The sequence below is a fragment of the Saccostrea cucullata genome, unplaced genomic scaffold (assembly GCF_032062105.1).
Source record: "Saccostrea cucullata isolate Sc308-1 unplaced genomic scaffold, CSIRO_AGI_Scuc_v1 ctg4285, whole genome shotgun sequence".
Classification (NCBI taxonomy): Eukaryota; Metazoa; Mollusca; class Bivalvia; order Ostreida; family Ostreidae; genus Saccostrea; species Saccostrea cuccullata.
In genome coordinates this window covers 18,986-46,944 of record NW_026931300.1, presented here as the reverse complement: position 1 = coordinate 46,944, position 27,959 = coordinate 18,986, and the positions used below count along the sequence as shown (strand labels likewise).

Genomic DNA, 27,959 nt, shown 5'->3' with positions numbered 1-27,959 from the left:
TATGGAAATTTATCGCTAAAATGTTATTTTATTTCAATTATTTTTTTTTTTAACTGAGCATGTGTTACTTGGCTGATTTTTTAGCTAGCTGAAATACATACCACTGAAAAAAATAAATAAAAAAAGAACTTTTATTTAAATGTTTGTCATATTTTATTTCCTGGAGCAAAAAAAATCTCTTTACTCTGTTACATTGTACACTTAACAAAACCTTCTAATGGTTCACTCTAATAAATATATTTATTTAAAAATATTTTTGAATTCGATATAAGGAATTGTCAAATTTGTTAAAATGAATATAATTCGTTATTACAATTTTTGGGGGGGACCTTGTTATTATAACGAATTAAATCTGTTTACATAGATGTCTTACAGTGTAAATTCCTTATAACGAGTTCCAAAAATTGTATTAAAAAATTTTTAATTTGGTCGAACAGATTTTAAAATTTGTTACAATAAATTAAATTTGTTATGATTTTTTCATTTTTTTTTTTTTTTGGCAACAAATTTGTTAAAACAAATTTGTTGCAGGCGCGGATCCAGGAATTAAAGTTAGAAGGGGCGCCAAAAGAGGCAGGGGGTCCTGGGGCCTCCTTGAGGCCCCCAGTGGTCCAGGGTGAAGCCCTGGTGGGGGCTCAGGGGGGCGAAACCCCCGGAAGCTTCTAGATTCTAGAGATTTTGTAGGGTAAAAATGAGGTCTTCCAAGTAGACATTTTTTATATTTTTTCGACGAAACTATGATTTACATTATAACTTTGACAATTATGGGGGCCCCTTCAATCCGCCACTGTGTTGAATTCAATTAACAAATTCACAAAGACATTTCTATAGGTTCCAGGAATTTAATTTATTATATATCAAATTTTGGATTCGATATAACTAATTCAACAAACAACTATATTCGGTATATTGCATATCTTTGCCCCCACAAAATTTAAATTTTGAAAAATTCTTAAAATGTGTTAAATTGTATGAAAATATTGTATGAAAATATAAATTAACAAAACATATTATAGTTTCAAAGTAGGTTATTGACAATTTTTTATTTTATGACGTCACAAACTCGTCGGATTTTGCATTATTTTTCACAAAATGGACAAAATTTCAACAATTTTATTTATAGAATTTATAGAGCGCATGTCTGTTCAGGAACAATATTTACATATTTAATTGATATCATTATTCTACACATTAATATATCATAATATTGAGCCTGAACACACCTCCGCTTGGTGATTTTTACTCAAAATATTGACGCAATTTTTAAATTTTTCTGTAGAAATGGAAAATTTAGATTTACGTCATTTTCCTGACGTCATTTCAAACATATGACGTCATTGCTAACGAAAACATTCAGTGCTTTGAAGTCAGCATGAATCCCCCTGTTATAAAACATAATTAAATTTTACTCCGTCAAAGTTTGATTTTGGGGGCAAATGTTGGTTACTACCGAATAAAGTTCTTTGTTATAACAAATCTAATTCAATATAACAAATCAAATTCGACAATTCGTTATATAAGAAGTCAAAAATATTTTTTGATTTGTCCTGAATAGGCCTCCGTAGTACTGTATCATATTTTCAAATTAAATTATGTATTTAACCATTGAGTCTGTTTAACAATTATCGAAAGAAATTCAGTTATCACCGATGAAAACCAATGTATCGTGACGAAACTTAACAAGAGGCCCACGGGCCCTAAAGGTTACCTGAGTATCATGTAACAACTTTTCAACAAATGAATTTGGTTTTTGTTTTGACAGAGCAGAGAAACAAAGAAAATATGCATTTCCACTATATAATCAGAAGTGCCCCACCCTACAGGAACCCCCTAGCACCGATGCCACACATTTTACAATTTTGGAAAAGGCATTCTTGCTCATCATAAAATTTTAATGTTTGATTAATACCAAAAGCCTATTTCAAAGCATTTATTTTCAGTGTAGCCAAGCGATAAGACTTTTGTTTAGGTTCACCAATTTATTTAGTAAAACCAAAAGGCAGCAGTGATATCTGCAAAGAACAAAGTACAATAATAAACAACAGTTATAAAGTATGTACAAAGTGTATATACTGAATGATGGTTCATGATGTTATTTCATAAATAAACCCTAGTAGCATGAGCGTGCACAACTCTTGATCAACCTACTTAACACTTAAGTCATATAAAAGCATATATAGTGAGACCTACACTAAATATAACACATGGTACTATTATGTACTCACGATAAAGTGTAAACACTAATATGATTAAACTGGTCAACTTAATATGACACAGATACTGACTTTTAAAATAAACAACTGCCCTAATACCTAGCTTGACTCTTAATAAAGAATAATATACATAGCCGTTACCAACTAACAGACTTCTACATGTATACAGTCAAGAAAAGTAATAGACTTAACCATCAACATCTATACCATCAAACTGATATATAAAACATCAGGGTCACAAGTCAAAGTTTACAAAGACAAGTTATTCCCTTATTATTATGAGCAAAAATGACATTAAAATATATAGAAATCATTGAACATTTGCTACATCATGAAATCTTATTCATACAATCTATTCTTCATGTTCAATTTACCTTGAATCACTCTTCAATGCATACAAATGAAAACAACTTATCGGTAAACAAACAAACAGGAAACACATATCGCCTACTAAAAGTAAAACCAAGACCTAGTTCCGAACTGAGGAATCCGTAATTCCGGAATACTACATACAAATTTCTCAAAGTTACGTTTATTACATTAAAACTAGAAATAAAGTTGCAACAACCTCGTTATTATGCATAACTATGATCAAGAAACATATGACATTATTAATTACTCAATAATTCTATCAATTCTATCGATAAGCATGATCTCCTAAACGGGCGCACATGTAGCGTCTGGCGGGAAATAAGTTCACCGAATACACAACTCAAGTACAAATCATGAAATTCTAAGACATGCATACTTATAATGATTTACATAAATGCACACTAGGTAAAAAGTAGCAAAAATACACAATACACACCTGTTTAACTTTAGTACTTCAAAAATACAAAATGCTATGCTAAGGCCGACGTTCACTCAGACATGTGGTTCTGGCTGCAGCGTGACGAGTAAAGACGTCAGCCTCGGCTCCGAACAAATACTAAAACTAACGTTCTGATAAAATTGGAAAGTGATGTACATAATGTAAAAATATTAAATTTGCACTTGTCTACATCAGTATAGAATCATTAGAACCTAACCCACTCCAGACACCCCTGTCCAAGGGCCTTGAAATTCACAATTCTGGAAAAAGCACCCTTCAACCTCCTCATCCTAACTATGTACGTCTAATAAATCATCAGCATAATACTAGTGCCAAGTAACAAAGAGGATTTTCAAAGAATTAATGTATGTTCACTACATAATCATTGTAGTCCGCCCTAACACCAGAACCCCTGACCGAGGGGCCATGAAATTCGCAATATTGGAAGGTACACTTTTCCTCATCATATATAACGATGAAAATAGTTCATTGGTTTAATACCCAGGAGTTTATGAGAGTATTTTTAAATAATTAATGCATTTTCACTCTGTAAGCAATGAAACCCCGCCCTAACACTGGAACCCCTGATCCATGGGCCATGAAATTCACAATTCTGGAATTAAGAGGCAACCACCCTCATCATAACTATGTGCATAGTTCATTTACTTAATACTAACACGTGTATAACCCCACATATGGGGACGCGGAATGGTGACATGCGGGGGTGCGGAATTCGAAGCGGAATTTGCAATGTACGTTGACCTGATTAGCTTTCCTACAGTGATTGAGATTAAAGTAATCCTAAATTCACTTAATTACGTTGGAACACAGTGATATCCCAGCTTACTGTTACTCGTTTCCCAGCTCGGAACTCGTCCTAGAAAATCAAATACATGAACACTTCTGCAATATCTAGCAAGAGCATGCTGGAACGCAAATTTGACCGTTTATTATAGTGAAAATCGGTGCCTTATATATTACTCAGCTTCATTTGACTTATGCAAGTGACTTCTAGATATGATGTTGCTCTAGACACTCTAATGTTTCCAAGAATTTCAGACTAAGGAGCAGAGGAGAAGATTTAATTAATGCATTTTCACCATATGATCAATAGAACCCCCGCCCTAACACCAGAAAACTGACCTAAAGGCCATGAAAATAATAATTTTGGTAAAGGCAACCTTCGTCATCATGACTATGTAAATAGTTCATCGGCTTAATACCCAGGAACAGAGGAGAAGATTTTCAAAGAAGTATCGGTAATGCATTTTCACTACAATAACATAATCATATTGGAGCCCCGCCCTAACACCAGAACCGCTGATCTTGGGGCCATTAAATCAATATTCAAAATTGTGGTAACAGCAATTTTTCTCAACACAACTATGCACTTAATTTTTATTCATAATACCCAAGAGCAGAGAAGAAGATTCTCACAGAATTATTGCATTTTCACAATATATAATCCATTTAGCCCCGTCAAAGCACTAGAATCCCTGACCCCAGAGCCAGAAATTTCACATTTTTGGTAGAGGGTTTAATTAATGTCGATTACAGTGATGCTAACAGTTTGTGTACTTGATCATGTTGATGTCCAGGAGTAAAGACGGTTTAATTTTAAAGATTGCATTAATTTCAAAGATTTTTGTACCACCCCTCAGGTCATGAAATTCACACATTTCACACCCCTTCACCCTTAAATACTACCCCAGTCAGCATCAATATGTTGGCCCAATGTAATGCCAACAATATTCATTTTGTTGGCCCAACGTTGCATACCAATGTTGGTTCAATGTTTAAGTGCAAAGTGGGCTCATGTTGGGCCAACGTATTGGCTTTACGTTGGCCCAACAGTAGACGCCGATTGCATGGATGTTGGCCCAACCTTGGATATATGTTGGGCCTACGTACTAGACTACAAAAATTGGACTTATGTTGGCCCAGTATGTCTTTTACATTGGCCCAATGTATCTTTTACGTTGGCTTAGAGTTTCTTTTACATTGGCCCAGCGTTCCTCTTACATCGGCCCATTGTTTCTCTGATGTTGGCCCGGTGTTATTTTCACATTTGCTCACCGTCTTTTTACGTTGGCCCAGAGTTTGTTTTACGTTGACCCAGTGTTCTCAACCAATGACTCATATTTTTAATTTCCAATAAGTTGGAGAAATATCAAGAATAACATAATTTGATACGGTTTACTAATTAAATCATTTACATGAATTAAAAACACTAAATCAAAAATTAATATTAAAAACTAAATTAAAGTCAAAGGGTAATAATGATAATTCATCAGATACCAAAAAATTCAAAGTCATTTCAAGGCCATTCATCGGTTGGTCTCCTTCTATTCTGCTGTCGTTTTTTGTTTCCTCTCCTTCCTACCCCCATCGATCCCTATCGCAAGAGTATCGTAACCAGTCCTTTTCAGCATCTTCAATATCTTTGTCTTTTGCATATTTGCAACATCCATTCTTTCTCACAGTTACTGTCAAAATAAGATACTGTGATTTTATTTGTTATGTGAAAAAAATTGTTTTTTAATTACTTAAAACTTCACACTACAGAGATCTATTTTGTAGGGTAATTTTATGTCACTAGAGTGATCTGCCCTTAATTAGAAGTAAGATAGAAAAATATTGTTTCGGTATTTACAGGTAATTACACAATTTATGTTGGATTAAAATATTCTAAACATTATATTACACAAACTTAGATAAACTAATTTACAAATTAAAATTCAAATGTGTTTTGGTTTACTTTACTAGCAATCACTTGACAAGATATTTGTGAAACATAATGTCAAAAGTATGAAAAAATTGTAATCTTAGTTCAATAAATTAACGTGACTTTGATGCATTACGCTTGACACATCTCTGATCTTTGACAATTAGACATATTTTTCATGTTTAACTAAATTTGTAAGTTGTCGATCCACACACATACAAACAGGGTATTTCCGATACTAACCGGAAAAGTCCAAGTACGTGTGATTCCCAAATACATTTATACATTCTCATTTCTGTGTCTGATACATTTTTAATTTTGTAAATAATTTTGTAAATATAATCATATGACATTTAATAAACCGACCTATTATAAACAGTACGAATAAAAATAGTTGAAGTATTTATTGAAGAGTTATGGTAATATCATTAAGCATTAAAATCAACAGTACTTTTTAGGTAAGAAAACTGGGAACGATTAGAGGTGACAATACGAAACAAAGTGTACGTAGAATTATGAGTTCCATGATAGACATCGGTGTTGCAAAGAAAATGAACTGGCTAGGGAGGGATGATAATTATGAGAGCATTTTCCTTTTTCTCATTGAAAGATGTGTTGCTGTGTGAGTATATTTTTTTTTACGCATCTTTAAAATATTATTTTATACTCCAAAGATATACTGATCTTGGTTTGTTTGTTACAATTTTTAGGACTTTTTTGTCTGAGACCTTATTGACTAAGGGAACTATAATATTATAGTATTATAGCACCATAATTCAAAGGTTGTAGACAAGGAAATAGATTTACATGATAATGATATCACTTATAAAGATTATACATATATGCACTTGTCTCTATCAACACGTATCACCCCCTCCCCACGTTCCCCATGCATGTGCGAAAATGGAGCGTTGCGCGTTTTAATGAGTTAATTATTATATATACAGTGTATATATTTTACTCATTTCTATTTTAAAGGACAAGGGTTTAGATTTATCCAACATCAGGCCAGTGAAAGCAAACTGGCAAAGAGACGTGTCCTTAGTTAAGCAATTTGAAATGAAAGATCGCCAACTTATAGTTAAAAAAAATAGATGAATTATATCTTTACAATAATATCTTTTTCGGTACAGTATATTTTTTTCTCTTCAGAACGTAACGAATTGTATGATGAACGAGTTGTTTAATGTCCAACAATCCGGAAGTGGGCGAATGATATTGTGTTGACTTGTCATGACGAAAAAATCGAAGTAATTTCTGATAATGTCAGTTGTTGACATGTGCCAGGGATCCCCTGTGCTTCATGTGGTGGTTGTTGGATTTCATCACAAGAAAGGATGCCAGGTACAAATAGCCACGAGGTCCTCTGTTTTCTGAAGAAATGGGGGAGGGGTGATGTTGACCCTGGGTACATGGGTACTCTATAAATATATGCTCTAGCAGTAAGCTTTTGTGTCCAGTGAGCAAAATGCTTTAGTTCATTCTTTGTTGTGTCAGTGCAATCTAACCAGTAATTAAATTTTTTTTAGGATCATCTTTATATCATTTACTAAATCAGGTATAGCCTAAGCTACGTAAGAAATAATCTTCCCTATTTAGGATCGATTTTATCGTGATGGCCCATCATTGTTAAATTTATTAGCGCCCTGGCTAAAACGGCTGCACCATGGTTAGAACCGTAGGCCGCAATGATTAAATTTTTTATTGCACTTCAGTATTGACTCCTACCTTTTAATGGCCATGATGACTTGAGTAGTTAATTGTGTACGACTGTACGACTGCCATGCACCCTGAGAGAAAGCGGACCATGCTAAATAAACATGATCGTTGATCAGCAACTATGCTGTGAAGCGTGGGGGCATTCAAAGATAACAGATTTACAAAAGATGACATAACAAGCATAACAACGATAATCGACAAACATCCAACTCAGTCCAGAAAAAGATTAATCCTCTGGAACTAATATGTTTTACGGTGTGACCGTTGAGGCGAACGTAGATATGTACTATCATAAACCTACACATGTACTGCCTATCACTCTGTATCATTCAAGAAAAAGAAAGAAAAAAGGAGAAAACAAAACAATAAAAAAATCACTTCTTAGGCATCGGGATCGAGATTTTGAACTTCTCGGAAGTTTCCGATAAAATCGGAAAATCCGAACCGTCAAAGTGACGAAAGTATGACATCAGATAAAAAGTCCTGTTGACTTAGGACGCAAAGGATAGTTTTTTGACATGGAGATTGCATTAAATCGTTGTTTTTAATTTTCTTCAAGTAAGTTGTTGCTATGTTTTAGCCACCATGTTGCTATGCACCACAAAGGATATTGGGAGTTTGGAATTTTTTCACGTGGACTCATAAAAATTTCTTGGAACAATGTGCAGATTTCAACCTGAATTTCCTCTGTTTGTACGCGTTAATCTATTGAGCTTGCTACGCGAATGGTGCTTCGCGCCACCTCGCTGCGCTCGCTATTATTTAATGTCATTATTTTGTGTTTTCTCTCATTGATTTTGATTTTCATCAGAAACCAGTTCATGCAAGTTATTTTTACTTTTATGAATTGAAATTCCCTCCATCTAAAAAAAAAAAAATTCAACCTGATGAATGTGATGAGATCTTTTAATATTATGCATAATTTTATAAATATGTGTTGTCAGCTCCAAACATTGACCTTATACTTGATGGCCTGTTTACCTTTATTTCCTCTAGGTTGAGTATTCCTATCCCCCTCTTGTGGAGGGGAATGATGTCAACAGTTCTGAGGCTCCCCCAGAATGGAAACACCTTGCATCCTTGGCAATACCTGATGGAGCACATAATTACAAAAAAGGTTACAAAGAAAAAAATTGTTTATTTCAATAGCATTTTTTTTTTGTAAAATGTACTCTGCTGAAAGTTACACTCTGTAAATATCAAGAACAATGCATTTATATAGTATTTTCTTTAAAAGAGGCATTTTCCCCCCCTTCCTGATGTAGAGCTTACTGAACAATTAGATAAGTGAGAAATGACAAATTTTTTTACAGATACAATTTACTTTCATCTTCCATCCCGTGATGGTACCTACAGGACAGTATATGGAGTGGCCTGTTACAGGCAGATTGACTCTTCTGTAAGTACATGTAGGAGGCAATATCAAGTGTACATCTCTACATATAATCATGATAAAACATCTTGTGATTGAAAAACATAAGCACTGTGTATCCAACTAAAATACAGAATAAAGATAATTTTCACCCTTAATTGTTGTATTTTGCCCCTTTTACACTTATTAGTCCCCAACCGGTGAAACCGGAGGGGACTATAGGTTTCCTCTGCGTCTGTCCGTCCGTCCGTCTAGCTGTCTGTCTGTCCGTCCGTCTCTCCAGCTGTCTTTCTGTCTGTCCCCGTCTGTCTGTCAGTCTGTCCCACTTGGTTTTCCACACTTTTTTTATAAACGCTGGCAGATATTGAGCTAATTTTTGGTACGTCGATGTATCATGATGAGTTACAGATCAAGTTTGAATATAGTTACGATTCGTTGATTTTTTATGGAATTAGCCTTTTCAATTTTTCAGGGTTTTCCGTGTTTTCTTCGAAACGCTTGCAGATATTGACTGGTTTTTAGTCCCCTACCGGTGAAACCGGAGGGGACTATATGTATCCTCTGCGTCTGTCCGTTTGTCTGTCTGTCTGTCCCCATCTGTCTGTCAGTCTGTCCCACTTGGTTTTCCACACTTTTTTTCTAAACGCTTGCAGATATTGTGCTGAATTTTGGTATGTGAGTGTATCTAGATGAGGTACAGATCAAGTTTGAAAATCGCATCGCTTCATTTATTTTTGACAGAATTATGGCATTATGAATTTTTCGCATTCGTTTAATTAAGATCGGGTTCGTGCTGCGCTAACTTCCGATCGTCGACATAAATATGAAGCGAGTAAAAGACGTTGATGCGGTTGGAAAACATGAGTTGAATTTTCATCTTGATGTGGATTATTTTATTAGGTTTAAGGCATTCACAACCTAAAAAAACATGCAGTTTTACCTTGGATATAACTTTTGCATATTATAAAATGACATCCTGAAGAAAAAGGGGAACCCGGTAGGGGACATGTATTGCTTATGCAATACTCTCAGAATGCTTGTTAGAAATGAATATACTATACAAAGAAGTGCAGATTCAACATGTTCAAAGCTACCAAATATGAATGGAGAACTCCAGTCATTAAAATTACATTCATTAAGCTTAATTCTAAGTGGTGTACATGATGTATTGTAACTAAATAAATTATGCCCGGCCTTTATGCATGATATGAAATATTTGATGCTAAATTTGAAGTTTATTTTAATAATTCATTTTATTTTTGCTAAATTTCCAGGAATTGGTCAATAAATCTTCAGAAGTAACAAGAAGTACAGTCCAGAAGAGTGTGTGTGTCCTAAGTCGACTGGTGAGTGTAATACGGACTGATCTCGGACTGTGATTAGAACAGTTTTATCAATGGATTGAAAGTCTTCTTGACCTAAATTGAATTCATCCTAATAAAAGTTCTTTGCCAGAGAGTCCATGCACTGAGATACAGAGAGATTTTCATGTTTAATTCAATTCAGATCAAAATTAAATAACTTTAGTTTTGCTGTTATTTAATTATGCAATTATTAATAGGTTTTAAATCATTTAGAATTTATACCCATGTCCTTGTTTTTCAGCCTTTGTATGGACTTATTCAGGCCAAGCTGGAGTTAATTACGCACGCATATTTCAAAGAGCTGGACTTCAGTAAAGTCGAGGTCCTTGAGGATACTTATAAAAATCTCAGCTTGTCCTTGACAGAAAGTCTCAGGGACGGATCTCAGGTTTTTCTAGGTGGGATTTATTTTTTCAACATTTATAAAAGGCTAATATTATTACATCTTGATGATTAAAAATCATTTAGATTAATAATTTTAGTTCACATGTACCTACAATATTTATTATGTAAAATTCATGAATATTCATAGTAAAACACCTAGCATTTACATGTATCAGGGGTTAGAGTTCAGACTTGCATCATTTCTTGTTCTCATTTTTTGTAGGAATGTCAGTTCGTGATGTGGTGACACAATTCAGACACAAAATAGTTCTACTTTTTAAACTAATCCTCCTCGAACGAAGAGTAAGTTACATGTAATAAAGTACAAGTATGAACAAGCTGAATCCACAAAATTTAACAGCCTGTCTCTGAGAAAAACATGCAAAATCTGAAAAAATGTCCAAAAGGGTGTATAGAGCTTTTCATCTTGTCATATATTTTTAAGATCTAGGTTGTATTAGGATATAAAAAATAAATTGTAAAAGTGTGTCACATGCATCTATTTTTAGTAACAACCCAATTTCTATATTTAGCAATAATTGGCATTATATAGAAGGTAAAAATAGGAAAGTTTGACGCCTGATAAAGTCACTGCATAATTATTTTAAATACAGTATTTTATTATTTCATAAATACATATATGTCAAAAATTACAAATACCTATTTTCCATAATGATTACAACTATCTGCAGTCTATACTGAAGCCATATCTTAGGCGAAATTTGGAAATTCAGAATTATTATGGATATTTAGTACAGTGGTACAGCGGTGGGGGATAAAATAATTTGATCAAATAAAGTTTTTTATAATAATTGATTTATGTTCTGTCAAATATAAAAAATTCACCCTTGGCTATTTAGTGCAGATATATTTTATAAATTGTTGAAATGATGACCTAAGCATGTTAGCAAAGCTCTCATTTTGTACCACAGAATTAATCAAATACTATTAATATGGATTCATTTGATGACCAATAAACATATTTTAGTCTGAATTTATATTTAGAAAGGCTGTAAAAATTTATAAGTTGATAAAACTTAAAATTACTCCAAAAATGATCAAAGAAAATAAAATGACAAGAATGAGTAAGTGTGCGTAAGAGTTATCTCCCGTTGTAGAAGTCTTCAAGTGAAAAAGGCGGAAATGACATTCCAATGTGTCAGGGTCGCCAAGAGGACAATGCAACTTCAGAGATTTTTTATACATTTCGTGCCGTGTATGTCAAGTATTTTATTTGTATGACTGTATTAAGGATCCATCACACTGTTTGCACTTCTTTAAGGCTCCGACCGAGATGCTATAGTATCAGGTTGTATGGGAAAAAGTTATGGACCGACTGGATGATTGATTGTGAAATGTGGATTTTTTCTCATGACCATGTTGACCATGTATACAGTGGTATATTTTAAGTTATGAATCTACCCAAGACATACGGATAACGTGGGGGGGGGGGGTTAATGGTTAAAATGGCGAAGAAGAATAACAAACTTCTGCTACCTTGAAGTTGACGAGAAACTGAAGGATCTGACCATGCTGACAGGTAGGCCAAATATCTTATCTCTACTTCAAGTAATATGAGCTGCATTTTTAAGAAATTTATTTTGCCATAAAAATTATATAATGTGTTATAATGTTAGATTTGTATTTAAATTAAAACCTGTATGCTCAGCAAGACTAAAATGAAGTATTAAAGTGTTTTAGAAGAAAGACTTCTGTACAAGCAAATTAAAATTATTTAGAAATCAATATTGTACAGGACAACGATAATGCAATCTTGCTTCAATCATAGGTTATGAAAAAGTTTTTTCATCGCCATGCGGCAAATATGAACAACAGAAGATTATAAATATTTTTTCTCTGGTCTTGAAATAATTCTGCAATAAAAAAAAATTGGACATCCAAGTTGCAGCTCCTATTTATTTCAATATCTACAGTGACCTATAAAGAATTTGTAATAGAAATTTATATATTGAATGAAAATGTTCTAACTAGGAACAGTCATGTTTATTGTTTGATATGTCATACATGTAAACTTTTGTAAAGAAATTAAGAAAGTTCAAACAGTTGTTAAGAGATGGAGTAAAAATTATAACTTCTCTAATTAAGAAATATTCAACATTCAACTGCACATATGCTTTGATTCGCATACATGTAATTTATGCTTTTGAATTGTGGTATTGTGCAAGTAGTGAAATAGTTTGCTACTCAAAATAAGTCTAAACTAAAGAGTATATGTAAAAGTACCAGGTATTCAAAGAAGGAAAGGTTTTTTTATCCAAATATTATCACACATATTTTCTATCATATTTACTTTAACAATTTTTGCAAAATTGATATTTTAGAAAGGTAATGGGTCATGATAATATGAACTCATATTAAACAGAAAGTTTATACAGAACATTTAAGCATGCACAATATGATATCTAATATTAGTATACCATATGTTGGAGAGGTCCAAATTATTCAAATTGTATAAGAAACCTGGGTAAAGTTATAAATAATTTACTATTAACTTTTACTTCTTGTAGCAACATTTGTCAACATGCAGAGGATTTTTTTGGACCCCAATACATTAAAAGACAAGTGTCCTGATCCAGATGTAAATGGTAAGAATTGTTATCTGAAAAAAATATTTTAGAAGTCTTATATGAAAAAAAAACAATTATTATAATAGTCAAATGCTCTTTAATAGAGCTATTCAGCATGTTCAATGACTCAGTTTTGTCACAATGATAAAGCCAGTGATTTCTTACTTTGTTTGGTACATATTTGCTATTCTCTTGATCACACTAATTTAATTATCTACAGATCAAGTCTAAGTGTAAATGTGAATGATTTACCGTAAAACGGGGCCACAATGACCGACCAAAGTTTTACATAGAAATGTATAGGAAAAGTTTTTTAAAATTCTTCTTCTCAAGAATAACAAAGCCATGAATAATCATATTTAGATGGAAGCATCCTCAGGTAGTGTAGATTCAAATTTTTTTTCAAATCATGACCCCAGGGGATAGGACAGGGCCACAATGGCCGACCAAAGTTTTACATAGAAATATATAGGACAATTCTTTAAGAATCTTTTTAAGAATCGCAAAGCCATGATTGGTCATACATGTATTTATATGGAAGTATTCTCGGGTAGTGTTGATTCAAGTTTGTGCAATTACCTCTCGCCTTTAAGGAATGATTGGGACTACTTTTAGGTTTAAACTTTTCAATAATAAATTAATTTCTGCTTTTATGCTAGCCACGGTGCTCAGATGAGCGATGTGGCACATGGGCCTCTTGTTTTAATTATAAACGTAATATTCTTAAAATCAGTGTTGATGACAGCAATAATTTTGTCATTATTTTCTTACTTAGTCCTTTCCAATGATCCAACTTCACTTTTCCTCCATTTAGCAGTTACTTATGCATGTACAAAAAATTATTCTTTATGTCGTCATATTTTACTGATATATACTCAAAGAAGGAGGACATATTTCTTTTCATTTTATGGTGCATTTTGTTTCATAGGTTATGCAGTTTTTCCAAGAAAGCAGGAACAATGGAGCAGAACTGAAAACTCATTTCAATAAAACCATGATCTGACTGATCAAGTGAAAGATGATACCAGTTGTGAAAGTTGTCAAAACACTACAGCAAGCAAAGAGAGTAGTAATCATCAATTCATGTAACTCCTGTTAATATTCATCACATCAAAAAGAATGTTCAATTTTGAAATTTGAAAAATATTTGGCAGTTGGAAATCTCACTTATTTTACAAATTCAAGATCAAGTAAGAACATCACAGCAAATTTGTATGCTACTAAAATGTTCAAAGCATTAGAGAGTTTCACAATTTACTGATACAAACTGCAAAGTGTCCTATCAGGAACAGGCATTGGTGGAGTTCAGTAAGAGCCAACAGGAAAATGAATTGGTTTGGCTTCAAAATCCAGAAAATGATTCTCCCAGAAAGTGAACAATTACTTGTCTATGATACGTGAAGATTGTTAGAGAGCAGTAAATGTCCAGATTGTGTTTTATGGCAGAAGAAGAAAGTAATGAGTGCAAATTATGAAATTTTATAAACAAAATAAATGGCTAAGTAGCTCCAAAAAAGGAGGATGTATTGTGTCACATTCATCAAAAAAAAATTTTCAAGTCATTTCACCTTCCCCCAGTAAAAAGAACTTGTCTGAAATATCTCAATGTTTGTATCGGTGATGTTGAAAAATTGCAGAAATTGTTTGTACTTTAACACTCAAATGAATATGTTGATCAAATGACTAGTATGATGAATAATGTGTTCACTTGGTTCACTTGTGTAAATATTGACCAAGTATGTATACATGCATTAAATGTAATTATTATTTTCTTTATTGTTCCAACTATCTGATTGGCTCAAACTGGATCATATGATCAAGTATAAAAAGTGTTATTATTTTTCTTTACTATTCCAACTATCTGATTGGCTCAAACTGGATCACATGATCAAGTATAAAAAGTGTTATTATTTTTCTTTACTATTCCAACTATCTGATTGGCTCAAACTGGATCACATGATCAAGTATAAAAAGTGTTATTATTTTTCTTTACTATTCCAACTATCTGATTGGCTCAAACTGGATCACATGATCAAGTATAAAAAGTGTTACAGACTGGATGTTTCTATTTTAAAAATTTATAAACCTGCTGTTTCTAAAATTGGAAACGTTCTTCTGTGAAGCAACAATAGTGCTGACGTCACAATAGTCTTTATAGACTGGATGTTTCTAAAAACAGGTACTGCAGCTGGTTTTCATTACTGTGACATCATAATGCAATGACAAAACAATGCCTTGTATGAGAAGGCTCTGAATATTATAAAGAAGGATTTTAAGACTTTTCTTATTAACTGATAAAAAATAATAAAACAATTGTAGCCTTTTGATTCGGTACAACCCTTCGTGCTCGGTCGATATACTTTCTCTAAGGTCTATATATCGAGGGATTGACCTCATCAAAAGGCTATAATTGTATAATAAAGGTTTATACTTAAGTTTATCCATTTAGAGGTTTATAAAGAATTCATACCAGTCCCTCCCCCCCCCCCCCCCCGGCCTCTTTTTCCATGTATTTTTTAAAATTTAAAGTCATTAAGTATTAAATTGAGAGCTATGTTTGTTTAAATTCTGTAATACAGATAGGAAGAACTCTAGAAAATAATTTTTTTTAGTCTTGGACATGTTTTGAGCTATTTTTTGAGTAGCGCTAACTGTATCCTTGAAATTTTTTTATGTGAAAATTTCACAAACTTTGACTTTCAATATTTTCTAAAGTGTACATTGGCCAAGGGTAATTTTTTCATATTTTGTTAACATAGGTATTATTAACAATAAGCAATAAAATTTACTGGATTAAAACATCCCCCCTTTCAACTAGAATAGTTTCAATTCCACTAAAAATTGTCACTTTTTTCAAATTTTGGAATATTGCCAATTTCATGACCTATTTGCACTAAAACAAAATGAATGTCAATCATTCTGACTATGCATTTAAAAAGAACTAATCTTTATTATTTTACAACAAAACAAAATATTTGAATAATTTTTAAAGTTGCAATTATTTTTCTTCTCAAAATATATCTAAAATGTTAAAAAAATTACCTCAATTTTTGTTGCATAAGAGCTATTTTTAGTAACAGTCCATAAAACATATGTGGGTTGGAGTAGCTAAATAGAAATTTGTCTGATTTCATTTTATGCATAGTAGATTTGGCTCTTAAAATTTGAAGGCAATCGGAGAAACCTGCTTTCGGACTATTTTGCATGCTTTTCTCGGAGACAGGCTGTTAAAAGGTTTACAATCCCTCTTTTCCTTTGATTCATTATAATGTTAAGTGTTGCTTTAGTGCTCGCGATTCTGCAGTATATTAAATTCAAACAATTTTTGCATAGGTTTTGGAGCAAAATTTGTCATAAAAAAATTTTCAATCTTAAGGCAGGAAATGTCATTGCATCAATTATATTCATGTTCTTTATTTTGTTATGAAAATTTCATCAGATTCTATAGTTTTTTAATGGAAATCAATCTAGAAAGAGAATCAGAGTTATTTCCCTTTGAATAGCATATTGGTAGAGCAAGAGAATCGGGCAATGTTCACATGTTGAATGAAAAAATAAAATATTTTTGGTTTAAAACAAAATTCAACAATGAAAGAGGTCAATGCGAATATTTTAAAATGAGATTTCCCTTCGTAGGCCCCATTCCTTCATTATTTAATTGGTTTAAACTTATCATATTTGGCCTCAGACAAAGAAAGCACTGTCTTCCCTGAACAAAAAGAAATCTTCCTATTCACATATTTCTGCCACATATGTTAAGTATAATTAATAAGAAAAAATTTTTAAAAATTTTTAAAGTGGGCAAGGGGAAAATAAGAGGAGGAGGAGGAATACTTTGTTTGAGCTGTACATTTGTATCTGTTAATGATTTATTTTCAGGTGCTGTTCACCGGAGCTCCTGTACAGACTTTATGTAACACAATCCTTGCCATTCTCTCCCTCTTTCCGGGTAAGAATAAACAACTCATCTGGTTCAAGGGATATTCAGTTAATAATGAAAAAAAAATGTGTTTATTTGAATTAAAGTATTTGTATTAAGGTACATGATCAAGTTCTTTTTAATCCCTAAATGTCCAGAGTACATATACAAAAGTACACATATTTATTTTCTAGCACATCAGGTTTGCACTAAATCAAATTTACCATACACTTTGTTGAAAAGACAATTTCTGCGGAATATTATTAAAAAAAAATTAAATACATTAACAGTATTTATGTAAATATTATACTTGCATGTTTAAGAGATTTAAGATTATTTATTATAATTAGAATTAAGGCTAAAAACTTTAAAATACTTGAACAACATGTAGGTATGATAGAAAATGGATTGGAGGAATCGGCCAGCGTGGAGCTGAACAGACAACTGTCACCGACGCTGAGGAACGCAGTGTGCTCGGACAGCAGTGAGGAATTCCTGGAAGTCTGTTACCATGACGAAAAGGCCAAGGTCATCAGGAGCTCTCCAAAGAAAGAAAAACAGGTAAAGTACCATGGGAATTATAAGACAGTCATGTGTTATGTTGCACACCTTTTTCAAATAATATTTTGACCAGAAATCTGAAAATGTACCCCTTTTTTCTTTGTGCCCAACTGTTTAAAAGGTAAAGGCTTATATTAATCTTAAAGCTCTTGTTATGAATTTGAGTTTAAACATGTTAGATAATGTACATTACATTTAAACTAATTTTTGGTGGAGTTTAAAAAATATTTTAACATTTCTTAGGAAGTGACATACACTGAGCCAGAGGAACTTGAAATTCCTAGAGATGGAATGGAATCCACCAAAGAGACAGAAAATAGTGACGCAAAGGATGAAAACAAGAATTCCAGTAATGTTCAGGACTTTGAACAAGCTCAGTGTAGTGAGGTACAGACAAAAACAGTGAGAAGCTTTTCCGATACAGGGGAGTCTGAAAAACAATCCAAAACCAGTCGATATAATGTTAAACGGACACTCTCTGAGAGTTACGCGCTGGATTTAGAAAATGTGAATCAGGCCGTGTCCAGTTCTGGTAAAAATGACAGCTCTGTATCTTTTTCTGAGGATCCCCTTGCCAATGTAAAAGATATCACTCAACTGAAGGCCATACAGACAGGGACTATAATGAGACAGCTAGACTCTGTAGTTAATGTGGAGGACCTCAATTTAGAAAAGTTAGAAAACTTGAGTGATGAAGAGAAAGAAACCTCGTCGAAGTTTGAGATTTCGTTGAATTTAGAGGATGCTCGGGAAGTGTTGAAGAGGAGTGAGGGGGTGGAGGAATTGGATTCCCCCGAGAGTATACAGAAGATTGATCAGGAGGACTGCTTCTCTTGGGAGGAGGATAGGTTACTGCTCACCATAGAACACAAGGAATCTATCAGTGAAGCCGAGTCAGCAGATCAGCAAAAAATTAACCAATCAGATTCCAAAAAGCAGTCATGTGATACTCAGGATTCTGGGATTGATATTGGATCACCATTAAGTGTAAAGGAAGGTGATAAGACAGATAGTTTTGTGGAGAAAGAGAGTTCAGAGGTTACAGAGAAAGGCATTCCAGACAATGACCCCAGGAGAAGCCCTGGCAGGAAAGCGGCTGCGATAAAGAATAAGATCAGCTCAGCTCTCAGTGGACTGAAGGTGAAGAAGGGGAGTGGAATCCACGAGCCAACATCACCCACCGAAGAGAACTCGGACGTAGAAATGAATGTCGTGCTCAGGTCCTCCAAACTTACTCAGGACGACTGTGGATTTCCACTGGCTGTTTTTACAAAAGTAATATTGTTTCAAGATTTTTAGCTCACCTGAGCCGAAGGCTCAAGTGAGCTTTTCTGATCACATTTTGTCCGTCGTCCGTCCGTCTGTCTGTCCGTCCGTCTGTCTGTCTGTCCGTCCGTCCGTCTGTAAACTTTTCACATTTTCGACTTCTTCTCGAGAACCACTGGGCCAATTTTGACCAAACTTGGTACAAAGCATCCTTGGGTAAAGGGAAATTTAAATTGTTAAAATGAAGGGCCAAGTCCCTTCACAAGGGGAGATAATCAAGAAAAGACAAAAATAGGGTGGGGTCATTAAAAAATCTTCTTCTCAAGAACACTGGGCCAATAAAGCTGAAACTTATGTGGAAGCATCCTGGGATAGTGTAGATTCTAAATTGTTCAAATCATGACCCCCGGGGGTAAGCCAGGGCCACAATGGGGAATCAAATTTTTACATAGAAATATATAGGTAAAATCTTTAAAAATCTTCTTCTCAAGAACCACTGGGCCAATAAAGCTGAAACTTATGTGGAAGCATCCTGGGGTAGTGTAGATTCTAAATTGTTCAAACCATGACCCCCGGGGATTGGGCGGGGCCACAATGGGGAATCAAAATTTAACATAGAAATATATAGAAAAAATCTTTGAAAATCTTCTTCTCAAGAACCACTGGGCCAGAAAAACTGAAACTTATATGGAAGCACCCTGGGGTAGTGTAGATTCTAAATTGTTCAAATCATGACTCCCACGGATAGGATGGGGCCACAATGGGGAATCAAAGTTTTACATAGAAATACATAGGAAAATTCTTTAAAAATCTTCTTTCAAGAACCACTGGACCAGATAAGCTGAAACTTATGTAGAAGCACCCTGGGGTAGTGTAGATTGTAAATTGTTCAAATCATGACCCCCGAGGGTAGGGCGGGGTCACAATGGGGAATCAAAGTTTTACATAGAAATATATAGGGAAAATCTTTGAAAATCTTCTTCTCATGAACCACAGGGCAAGAAAAGCTAAAGCTTATGTGGAAGCATCCTAGGGTAGTGTAGATTTCAAATTGTTTAAATTATGATCATTGGGGTAGGGTGGGGTCACAATATGTATTACAAGGGGGAAATCTGGTAAAAAACAGAATGGTCAAAGATTCTCAGGTGAGCGATGTGGTCCATGGGCCTCTTGTTTACTTTGCTTGAAATTATTCTTAGATTCCCACCTCAAGGCAAATTTATCTGATGCATTTCTTACTGTGTCTACTTTACTTGCCAAAAATAACCTGGACAATGACGTGATTTTTCAGAAATAGTCATGATGGTGTACACATATTTGATGAATATATTGTATCCTTCTAAATACCGGTACACTGTCTTGTAAATGTTTATTTTACAGTATATGTAATTGAAAAGGATCGAGTGAATGAATCATGCGTTTCTACTGCTCAGTCAGCAGTTATAAAATGCCTTTTTGGTTTGACTGTAGGGTTGTATGCTTCATCCGTACCTGTCCTTGCAGTACTTTGATCTTATGACAGATGTCAATGTCCGAGGGTTTGTCATAGGAGCCACCAATATGCTGTTTAGACAGAAACGTCACCTGACAGATATTGTTATCGAGGTAAGAAGAAGGGGTTTCCATCTTCTCATTTGAATAAATTCTAGATTTGTTTTGAGGGAATATATAACAGGTCAGTTAAATAGGAGCACAATCAGTGCCCATTAGAATTCCCAAAAGTGTGTTGGAAGGTCTGGTCCCCAAAGACTAGTAGACTACATTATTTTTTAATGTAATTTATCTCTGTCATCTTTTTAATATCAACTTCAGTCGAGAGTATAATAAACAATCTGAGTGATTTTATTTACAAAGTTCAGCATGATCAGTCATGAGAAACAAAAAAAAATTCTGAGGTTTAAAGCAGTTGTCTTTGAATCTATAAGTTTATCAATAGGAATGGCACTAATATCAAGTGTAGAAAGGCGGTATGTTTTAAGAAGTTATTGTCTTCTCAAAAGCTAAAATGCAAAAATCTGAACAATTAAAGACAATTATGAATTTTGAGTTGTATGTTTTCACTGCTATTAATTGATCTTTGACAGGTGTCGGAATCAGAGGAGGGGAAGATTGAAATCCATGACCGAGAATTAAACCGCCTTCTCCATCTGACCACTGCTGACCTCCGATTCGCTGACATCATCATTAAGGCTGTGTTGGGGGAGGACTCAGATGACCCATATCTAGATGGAACAGGTATGTCAGATTCATTTTAATCACTTTTGTAAAGAGGAAAACCACATGATGCACGGTGCTTCCTAGGATGGAGCTACTGTGTTCTTAATTTTGGTGAATGCTAGATGTGTTTCAATTCCAGTTTACTTGAGAATGCAACTCTCACTTTTGAGTTCTATCTTATCTTATTGTTACAGAGTGGGAGGGCGGAGACGAGTGGGTCCAGTCTCAGTTTAAAGTCTACCTACAATCTATGCTGGTCACCATGGAGAAAAACGGTGAGTCTCAAGTCAAAACAAACAAATCGCTTATTTCAATTCAAATGGAGAGAAGTTATATTGGTTATCATTTTGTTGTGGGTTTTTTTTTTGTGGTTTTCTAACATCAAAATAGATGCTTATGCACAATGGCATTCACCTCGGCCCCAGCTTGTTAATGAATAGAAAAATAAAGTTAAATGAATTGAAGAAAAAACTCACAGACCCTCAAATTACTTCAGTCTGATTCAGAGACTAAGGAATATTGAAAACATTTCTCTATACCCCCACAGAGTCATCTTCCAAAATCAGTGGTTTGTCTGAGCCCTCTTTTGGATCACTGGATCAAATAGAAATCTTTGAGATGAGAAGGTAGCCCCCCCCCCCCCCCCCCCCCCCCCCAGTAGGATTAAAGCAACATAAGACCTGTGATGGTGCAGTCTGTTTTATGAATATTATTTTTAGATTTGAAGCTCCTGGAGGATTATGGGACGGCTTTTTGTCAGGCTTACAAGACAACACATAACTACAGGCAGTGGAGCGGAACAAGTCATCCAGGCATGTCCAATGTTCTGGTGGGGTAAGTACACAGTATCTATATAATATAGTCAGACCTCTTTATTACTAACTAGATAAGGTTCAATCACAAATTTCTTGGGGGTTAAATTTTGGTATGGGTTTGGGCCAAAATCTAGGCAATCAAAGTTTTACTAGAAATACTTGTAAAAATTGTCAAATATTTTGTTCTCAGTCAAGAACAAAGAGGCCAGGATTGGCAGTATTTATACAGAAGCATCTTCGGATTTAATTACCCAATGGGGTAGAGTAGGACCACAATGGTTAATCAAAATTCTATGTATAAAGAAAGTATACTGTGAAATCACTTAATTTATTTCTGTGAGGGTTTAATTTTGGTTTTCAAGGTTTGAAAAAACCCATCAATTTATGTGCACCAGAAAATGCAGTTTTTCACATATATTACTACTGAACATTAATTCTCTAACCGAGAAATCAAATCCCCTTGAACCAATATATTTTCCTCAAACCACACAAATTTGACCCCATGAAATATGTGATTTTACAGTACATACTATGAAACATCTTTAATTTTTTTTTTTTGTGATGCATCTTTCTATAGTGTAGATCAAGTTTTCTCAGAAACCATTACTCTGGTCAAAAGATCAAAACTTTTGTGTTTTTTTGGTGTATAGAGTGGATTCAAGTTATTTTAATTATGACCCCTGGTGTAGAGCCAATTTACAGTAGGGGCATACATTTAAGCATTGAACTTATATTTTGGGATGTCTTCGGCCCTATAACACACCTGGCTGTGCCGATAAATTGAATACCGCGTGTTAGCGCGGTATGATAATTTGTCGGCACGTCCAGGTGTAGTGTATTGGACCGAAGACATCCCAAAATATAAATTCAAATCTTATATTTACATTCTCTAATTTTTCCTCTTCATAATTGTTTATTTCGGTAATTTTTAATGTGTATTTAGCGCCCTTCAAAACTAGTGTGCTTTATAGACGTAAGAGCCGTTTTTGATGAAACTTGTGACGTTGCAAAGTTGAATAACGCAAACGAACATTGCGAGGGAAAAAAGTGACAAATTAATTTTAAACGCACATTTGTTGTACTTTTACGTTAATTTAACAGGGTTAATTTTTTTTTTTATTAAATTGTGTCAAAACAATGCACATTTTGGTTTTCCTAGAGTATTTAAAATGATATAATTCCTACTGTGCATTCTAACGCACGGTGACAAGGTTCGCGTGTGTTATAGAGATTTGAACGTCATGGATTTCTACTGGATTTTACAAAGTAAATTACACTGAATGTAAAATTTGTACAATGTAGTATACAGGAACAAATCTTTAAAAAAACTGCTCTTGAACATTGCTGTGATTATATAGGCTCATTAATACAACAGAAGCATCCGTAGATAATATTAATTATTGGTTCAAGTTTCAAATCTGTTCAAAACAGGTCTTTTAACCCAAGTTCATGCAGTGCATAAACTTTGCACAATGTACATCCAGATGACATGGGTCAGTTTTATTATACTGAAAGGAAAAAGAAACGCATAAGAGCATTATAGCGAAAAATATTTAACTATGTGGCCGAAAATTCTGAAAATTGGTCAGATGTGTAATTTGGATACTGTGCACTAAAATCGCTGGTCAAAATTACTCAACCAAATCAGCTAGATTCTGTAAATTCTATCCTAAATCGAAATTCGTTGGATTCATTGGGCGGGGGGATTTGTTGGCTTTGGAATAACACAGCTATTCTCAACCATTAAGACTATCGTCGGAATGCTTGAATGATAATTCTATGAGAAAGATAAGGCTCTGAAGAACTCAATGCACAAGAAAATCAAGACTGTTACTGATGCGCGAGGGAGATGATGAGAATTTTTATTTTAATTTTGGGGGGTATCGACATATCAATTTTAATAACTCAGGAATTATCAGTCAAAGTCACACAAGATTTCAGTTACTTGTTGTTTAAAGTTGGATTAAATTGTTTGATAACAATACTGGAAAACATATTGGAAATAAAAGTTTTAATTTTATTCAAAAGTTTTTTATGCGTTTCTTTTTCCTTTCAGTATATATTTTCCTAGTGGGATATTCCTCAGATTTGGTGATAAAAATTTGTATATATAATGAAATGTATGTGTGTCAAAGAACCCGGTTTCAAGGTGTGGGTGGGGAAAAAATACTGGTATGATTAGAATTTGTTATAATAAAAAACAGATTAAACACATTGGAAGTTTTGATTAATTTTATTGATTAGTTTGAGAGAGAATTTATATAATAGTCACACAACACAGACAAAAGCTGTCACTGTACACACCTTCACAATATATTGTATATTACAATCTGTATTTACCAGATGACAAAGTTATTTTATTTTTAATAATTTTTTTTCACTTTCTTTACAGACATCCTTGTCAGGGAAATTTAGCCATGTCTGACATCAAGATGAGACTATCTCAGTAAGTCACAACAGTCAGACAAAAAATTCTCCTTTTTAAAATTGATGTTGATTGAAGCCAGAAGCTATGAAAAAGTGAAATTTATTTAAGAATATACACAGTACATGTATATATGTTTATAATTATTCTTTATACCAGTATTTTGAGAAATTAACTTCAGGTTATAATGATTTCTTTCACTTATTTATCTGTTTTGATAATGCTTGTATCTCTACTTTGTATTAGTATTTCAATGTTAAGTTTTACATGTAATATGTGCATGTACTGAAGAATTCTTTTCATCTTAAATTGTGTTTCAGCAATCTACAGAACACTGAGAGAGGGAAGAAAATCAATGCTGCCATGGTACAGACAGGGCGGTATGTGGAACAGGCAGGGAAGGCAGTGGGTAAGGAGCCTCATTATCAAATACCGAGCCCGGGCAAATACACCCCACAACCAAACAACCAACCAAACATAAGCCCAGGCAAAAACCCCCTCCTCCTAAATACTAAACCCAGGCAAATACCCCCACCACCAAATACTAAGCCCAGGCAAATACCCCCCTCCCTTTAAATACCAAGTCCAGGCAAATACCCTCACCTCTAAACACCAGCCCCAAGCCAAACTCCCCACCCCAAACACTAGCCCCAGGCAATACCCCCACCTCAAAACACCAGCCCTCAGTCAAAAAGCCCACCCCAGACACTTACCCCAGGCAAATACCCCCAACCCCCAAATACCAACCCCAAAGGACCCCCCCCCCCTCCTGTCAACCCAAATAATAATTTCATCTTAAAAACCAACCCCACACAATTACCCCCACCCAACTCATATATTAATTCTCATATATTAATTTTTGTTTTTGTAAGATATAAATTATTCTGATAACCTAGAGACGTAAAAGGAATTCCTCTGTGACATCTAATCCATATAATTATACAGTTATTGAATAAAAAGCAAGAAATATAATGTCCTTCTCTACAGTGCACCAGTTTTAAGACACGATGAATCAGCATTTTTATGTAAGGTTCATTGACTTCCAGATAAGAGAGTCAAATCTCATTGAAATAAATAACATACATGAGATCTGATGTATTTTCCTTCATTAAATTTCACGTAAAAAGGACCTTTCTACAAAAAAAATTCTAAGCAAGATATGCTGAATTGAGCATGTTGAGTGCATATAAAATACATGGCTACTGTCTTGAAATATAAGCGATATTTGGGCGAGGATAAGAAAACGTGATAGAGGGGCGAGGCTTGCCGAGCCCTCTTACGTTTTCGACCCGAGCCCAAATATCGCTTATATCTCAAGACAGTTATCATGTATTTTGTTTGTCCTGCAACATATTCTTTAAATTTGAACGTTTAAAACTAGCTATTTTCGACAGATTTAAGCACATCTCTGCAGTTGAAACTATGACACCATGGCGTAATCATTGCAATATACATGACGTCACAATGCTTTTAGAACAACAGAATACATGCACGAGGCTTTATCCTGCCTCTGATAAAAATCGTGAAATTTCATTAGAGCAGTACTGCATGAAACGATGTTATGCTGTTTACCCACCTCACATTGCTTATGTGCCCCTTCCATGTGACATACCCACCATATATTAAAAATTTACCAACCACACATCATCAATATACTGCTTGCACGTGACCTGCATAGAGCTTCATAACTGACGTCACAATGCGTCTGACGACAACAATGGATGCAGAATGCCTTGCTTGGATGCTCAGTGAAAGCAGATTATCGATACTTTAAATATTTAGTCTTTTAGAGAACCATCGGCAGGATAAATTCGTTATGTAGACACTTAGAGGGGTAATACGGAAATATGTGGGGTCCTTGTCTACTTAACTAATATTATTAGGGCAGTGACCAGATAAAGCTTTGGTTTATTAGGTTACCTTTATTAGGTCAATGCAAGGGTTAGTTGCAGGATAAATGTTAATATATTGGTTAATGATTATCATTTAAAGATGGGGATTGTGTTACATGCATGTCCCTTGACTTTGTTCAAATCTTTGTCACATGACTCTTTGTGTTCCTAGGTGGCGCTATAGTCAATGCCAAGTCAGCCGTGTCTTCATGGTTCAGTGGATGGAGGCACCCAAGGGGAGACAATGTGCCCCCACAAAGCTGATTAGAAAACAAGAATATGTACTATATAAATATTTGTAGAAGTGGCTCTAAATGGGTTGAATGCATGGTTCTGTGGCATAATACTATAAAATTTATTTCTTTGTTAGAGGCAGTGATTTCTTTCTATGTGTTCAGTGACTTCTAAGTAAATTATATTTATTGATGTAGACGTGTCTATTATCATTTCTTTGTAAAACAAAGACACAATGACATTTTCTTGTGTACACACACATGTACCCATGTAATATTTAACTATGTATGGAAGTAGTTATTGGAAAACACATAACATTGTGTTGTATTGAAATATGCAAGATTGTACAAAGTTGGCTACACCACTGTGGTGCATATAAACCATAAAGTATACTGCACAATCTTATGATATACCAATTATGAAGTGCACAAGCAATTTGTTTAATTGTAAAATGTTATTTACTTATTCTAAAATAAGCCATCATGGCATTGTGGTAGCTCAGTTGGTAGAGTGTTTGCTCCATGATTAGGTCATGTTTCTAATCCAGCTTCGACTATTGGAAGTGGATAAAAAATAGATAGCAATATTGTTCCTTCCCCAAGTGCTTGGCACTTTGAAGAGAAAATTGTGCGTCATTTGGATAAAACCAGTTTGTGTGGGGTGTCCTTGATAATTTGAGGGGGAGGGGGGTAATAAAATGGAAGATGACCATAATTATGCTGATTAAAGTAGAATATTTTATGAAATTTGTGACATTTTTGTTATTTCAAGCATTTTATTTTATCTACAAGGGCCAGATTAAAAATTCGTGATTGAATTTTTAAAAAAGAAATGATAAGGCTTAATCAGTTTAATATATGATTGGAGAAAAGTTTCCCTTTAAGATTCTGAAGTTTTTTTTCTTTTTCCAGAAAGTTCATGTATTTATGTTTCATATAACACTTTTATAGGTAGCCTATTTAAGAAAAAATGTATTTATATATCACATGATATATGTATATATAAACTTGAAAAAGCAAGATGTACGTATTATTATTTTCTTTGAGGGTGTATTTACATGTTAATTATGATTTTTTATTCCCAGGCTGTTTCTTTTAAAATTTCCATTTGTTGAATGGCATTTTTGCAGTTTTATGATGCCTACTACACAACTCCTTTAAATCAAATTTTTGGGTAATACTAACTAAAAAAACTATGTTAATATTCATTTCTCTTCAAAAATTTGAAATCGAAAATATCTTAGAAAATTATCAGTGGGAAGGATACATTGTAGAGTTTATGTACATGTACATTGCACATGTTCTTAAGAAATGGTTTCAATGTGAAACTATATTATGTTGTCATACTTTTAAAAAATTCTTAATAAAAATGTAATATCAAAAAAATTTATAAAAGAAAGAATGTTGTAAATCTGAATCAATATATTGAGGAATTTCTGGAATGGAAGATACAGT

At 34.1% G+C, this 27,959-nt stretch overlaps 1 protein-coding gene and 1 long non-coding RNA gene across 2 annotated transcripts; both read left to right on the top strand.

Moving 5' to 3' along the window:
• The first annotated feature begins 6,930 nt into the window (after positions 1-6,930).
• On the top strand, positions 6,931-27,419 carry LOC134232113 (late secretory pathway protein AVL9 homolog). Its single transcript, XM_062714070.1, has 16 exons — positions 6,931-7,093; positions 8,465-8,585; positions 8,782-8,867; positions 10,115-10,186; positions 10,446-10,602; positions 10,812-10,891; positions 17,056-17,125; positions 17,487-17,656; positions 17,900-18,931; positions 20,393-20,527; positions 21,007-21,157; positions 21,334-21,414; positions 21,859-21,973; positions 24,347-24,400; positions 24,700-24,788; positions 26,444-27,419. Exons 1-16 carry the CDS (start codon positions 7,013-7,015, stop codon positions 26,533-26,535), a joined length of 2,586 nt encoding a protein of 861 aa, XP_062570054.1. The 5' UTR covers positions 6,931-7,012; the 3' UTR covers positions 26,536-27,419.
• Positions 12,049-14,948, top strand: LOC134232114 (uncharacterized). Its single transcript, XR_009984708.1, has 3 exons — positions 12,049-12,128; positions 13,117-13,194; positions 14,105-14,948. It is a non-coding gene; the product is annotated as an uncharacterized LOC134232114 (long non-coding RNA).
• Positions 27,420-27,959: the final 540 nt, after the last annotated feature.

Coding starts and splice junctions, on each gene's coding strand:
- LOC134232113 (XM_062714070.1), top strand. CDS start 7,013: ATGTCAGTTGTTGACATGTGCCAGGGATCCCCTGTGCTTCATGTGGTG. Junction 7,094..8,464: donor ATCACAAGAAAGGATGCCAG/GTACAAATAGCC, acceptor TATTTCCTCTAG/GTTGAGTATTCCTATCCCCC. Junction 10,603..10,811: donor CGGATCTCAGGTTTTTCTAG/GTGGGATTTATT, acceptor CATTTTTTGTAG/GAATGTCAGTTCGTGATGTG.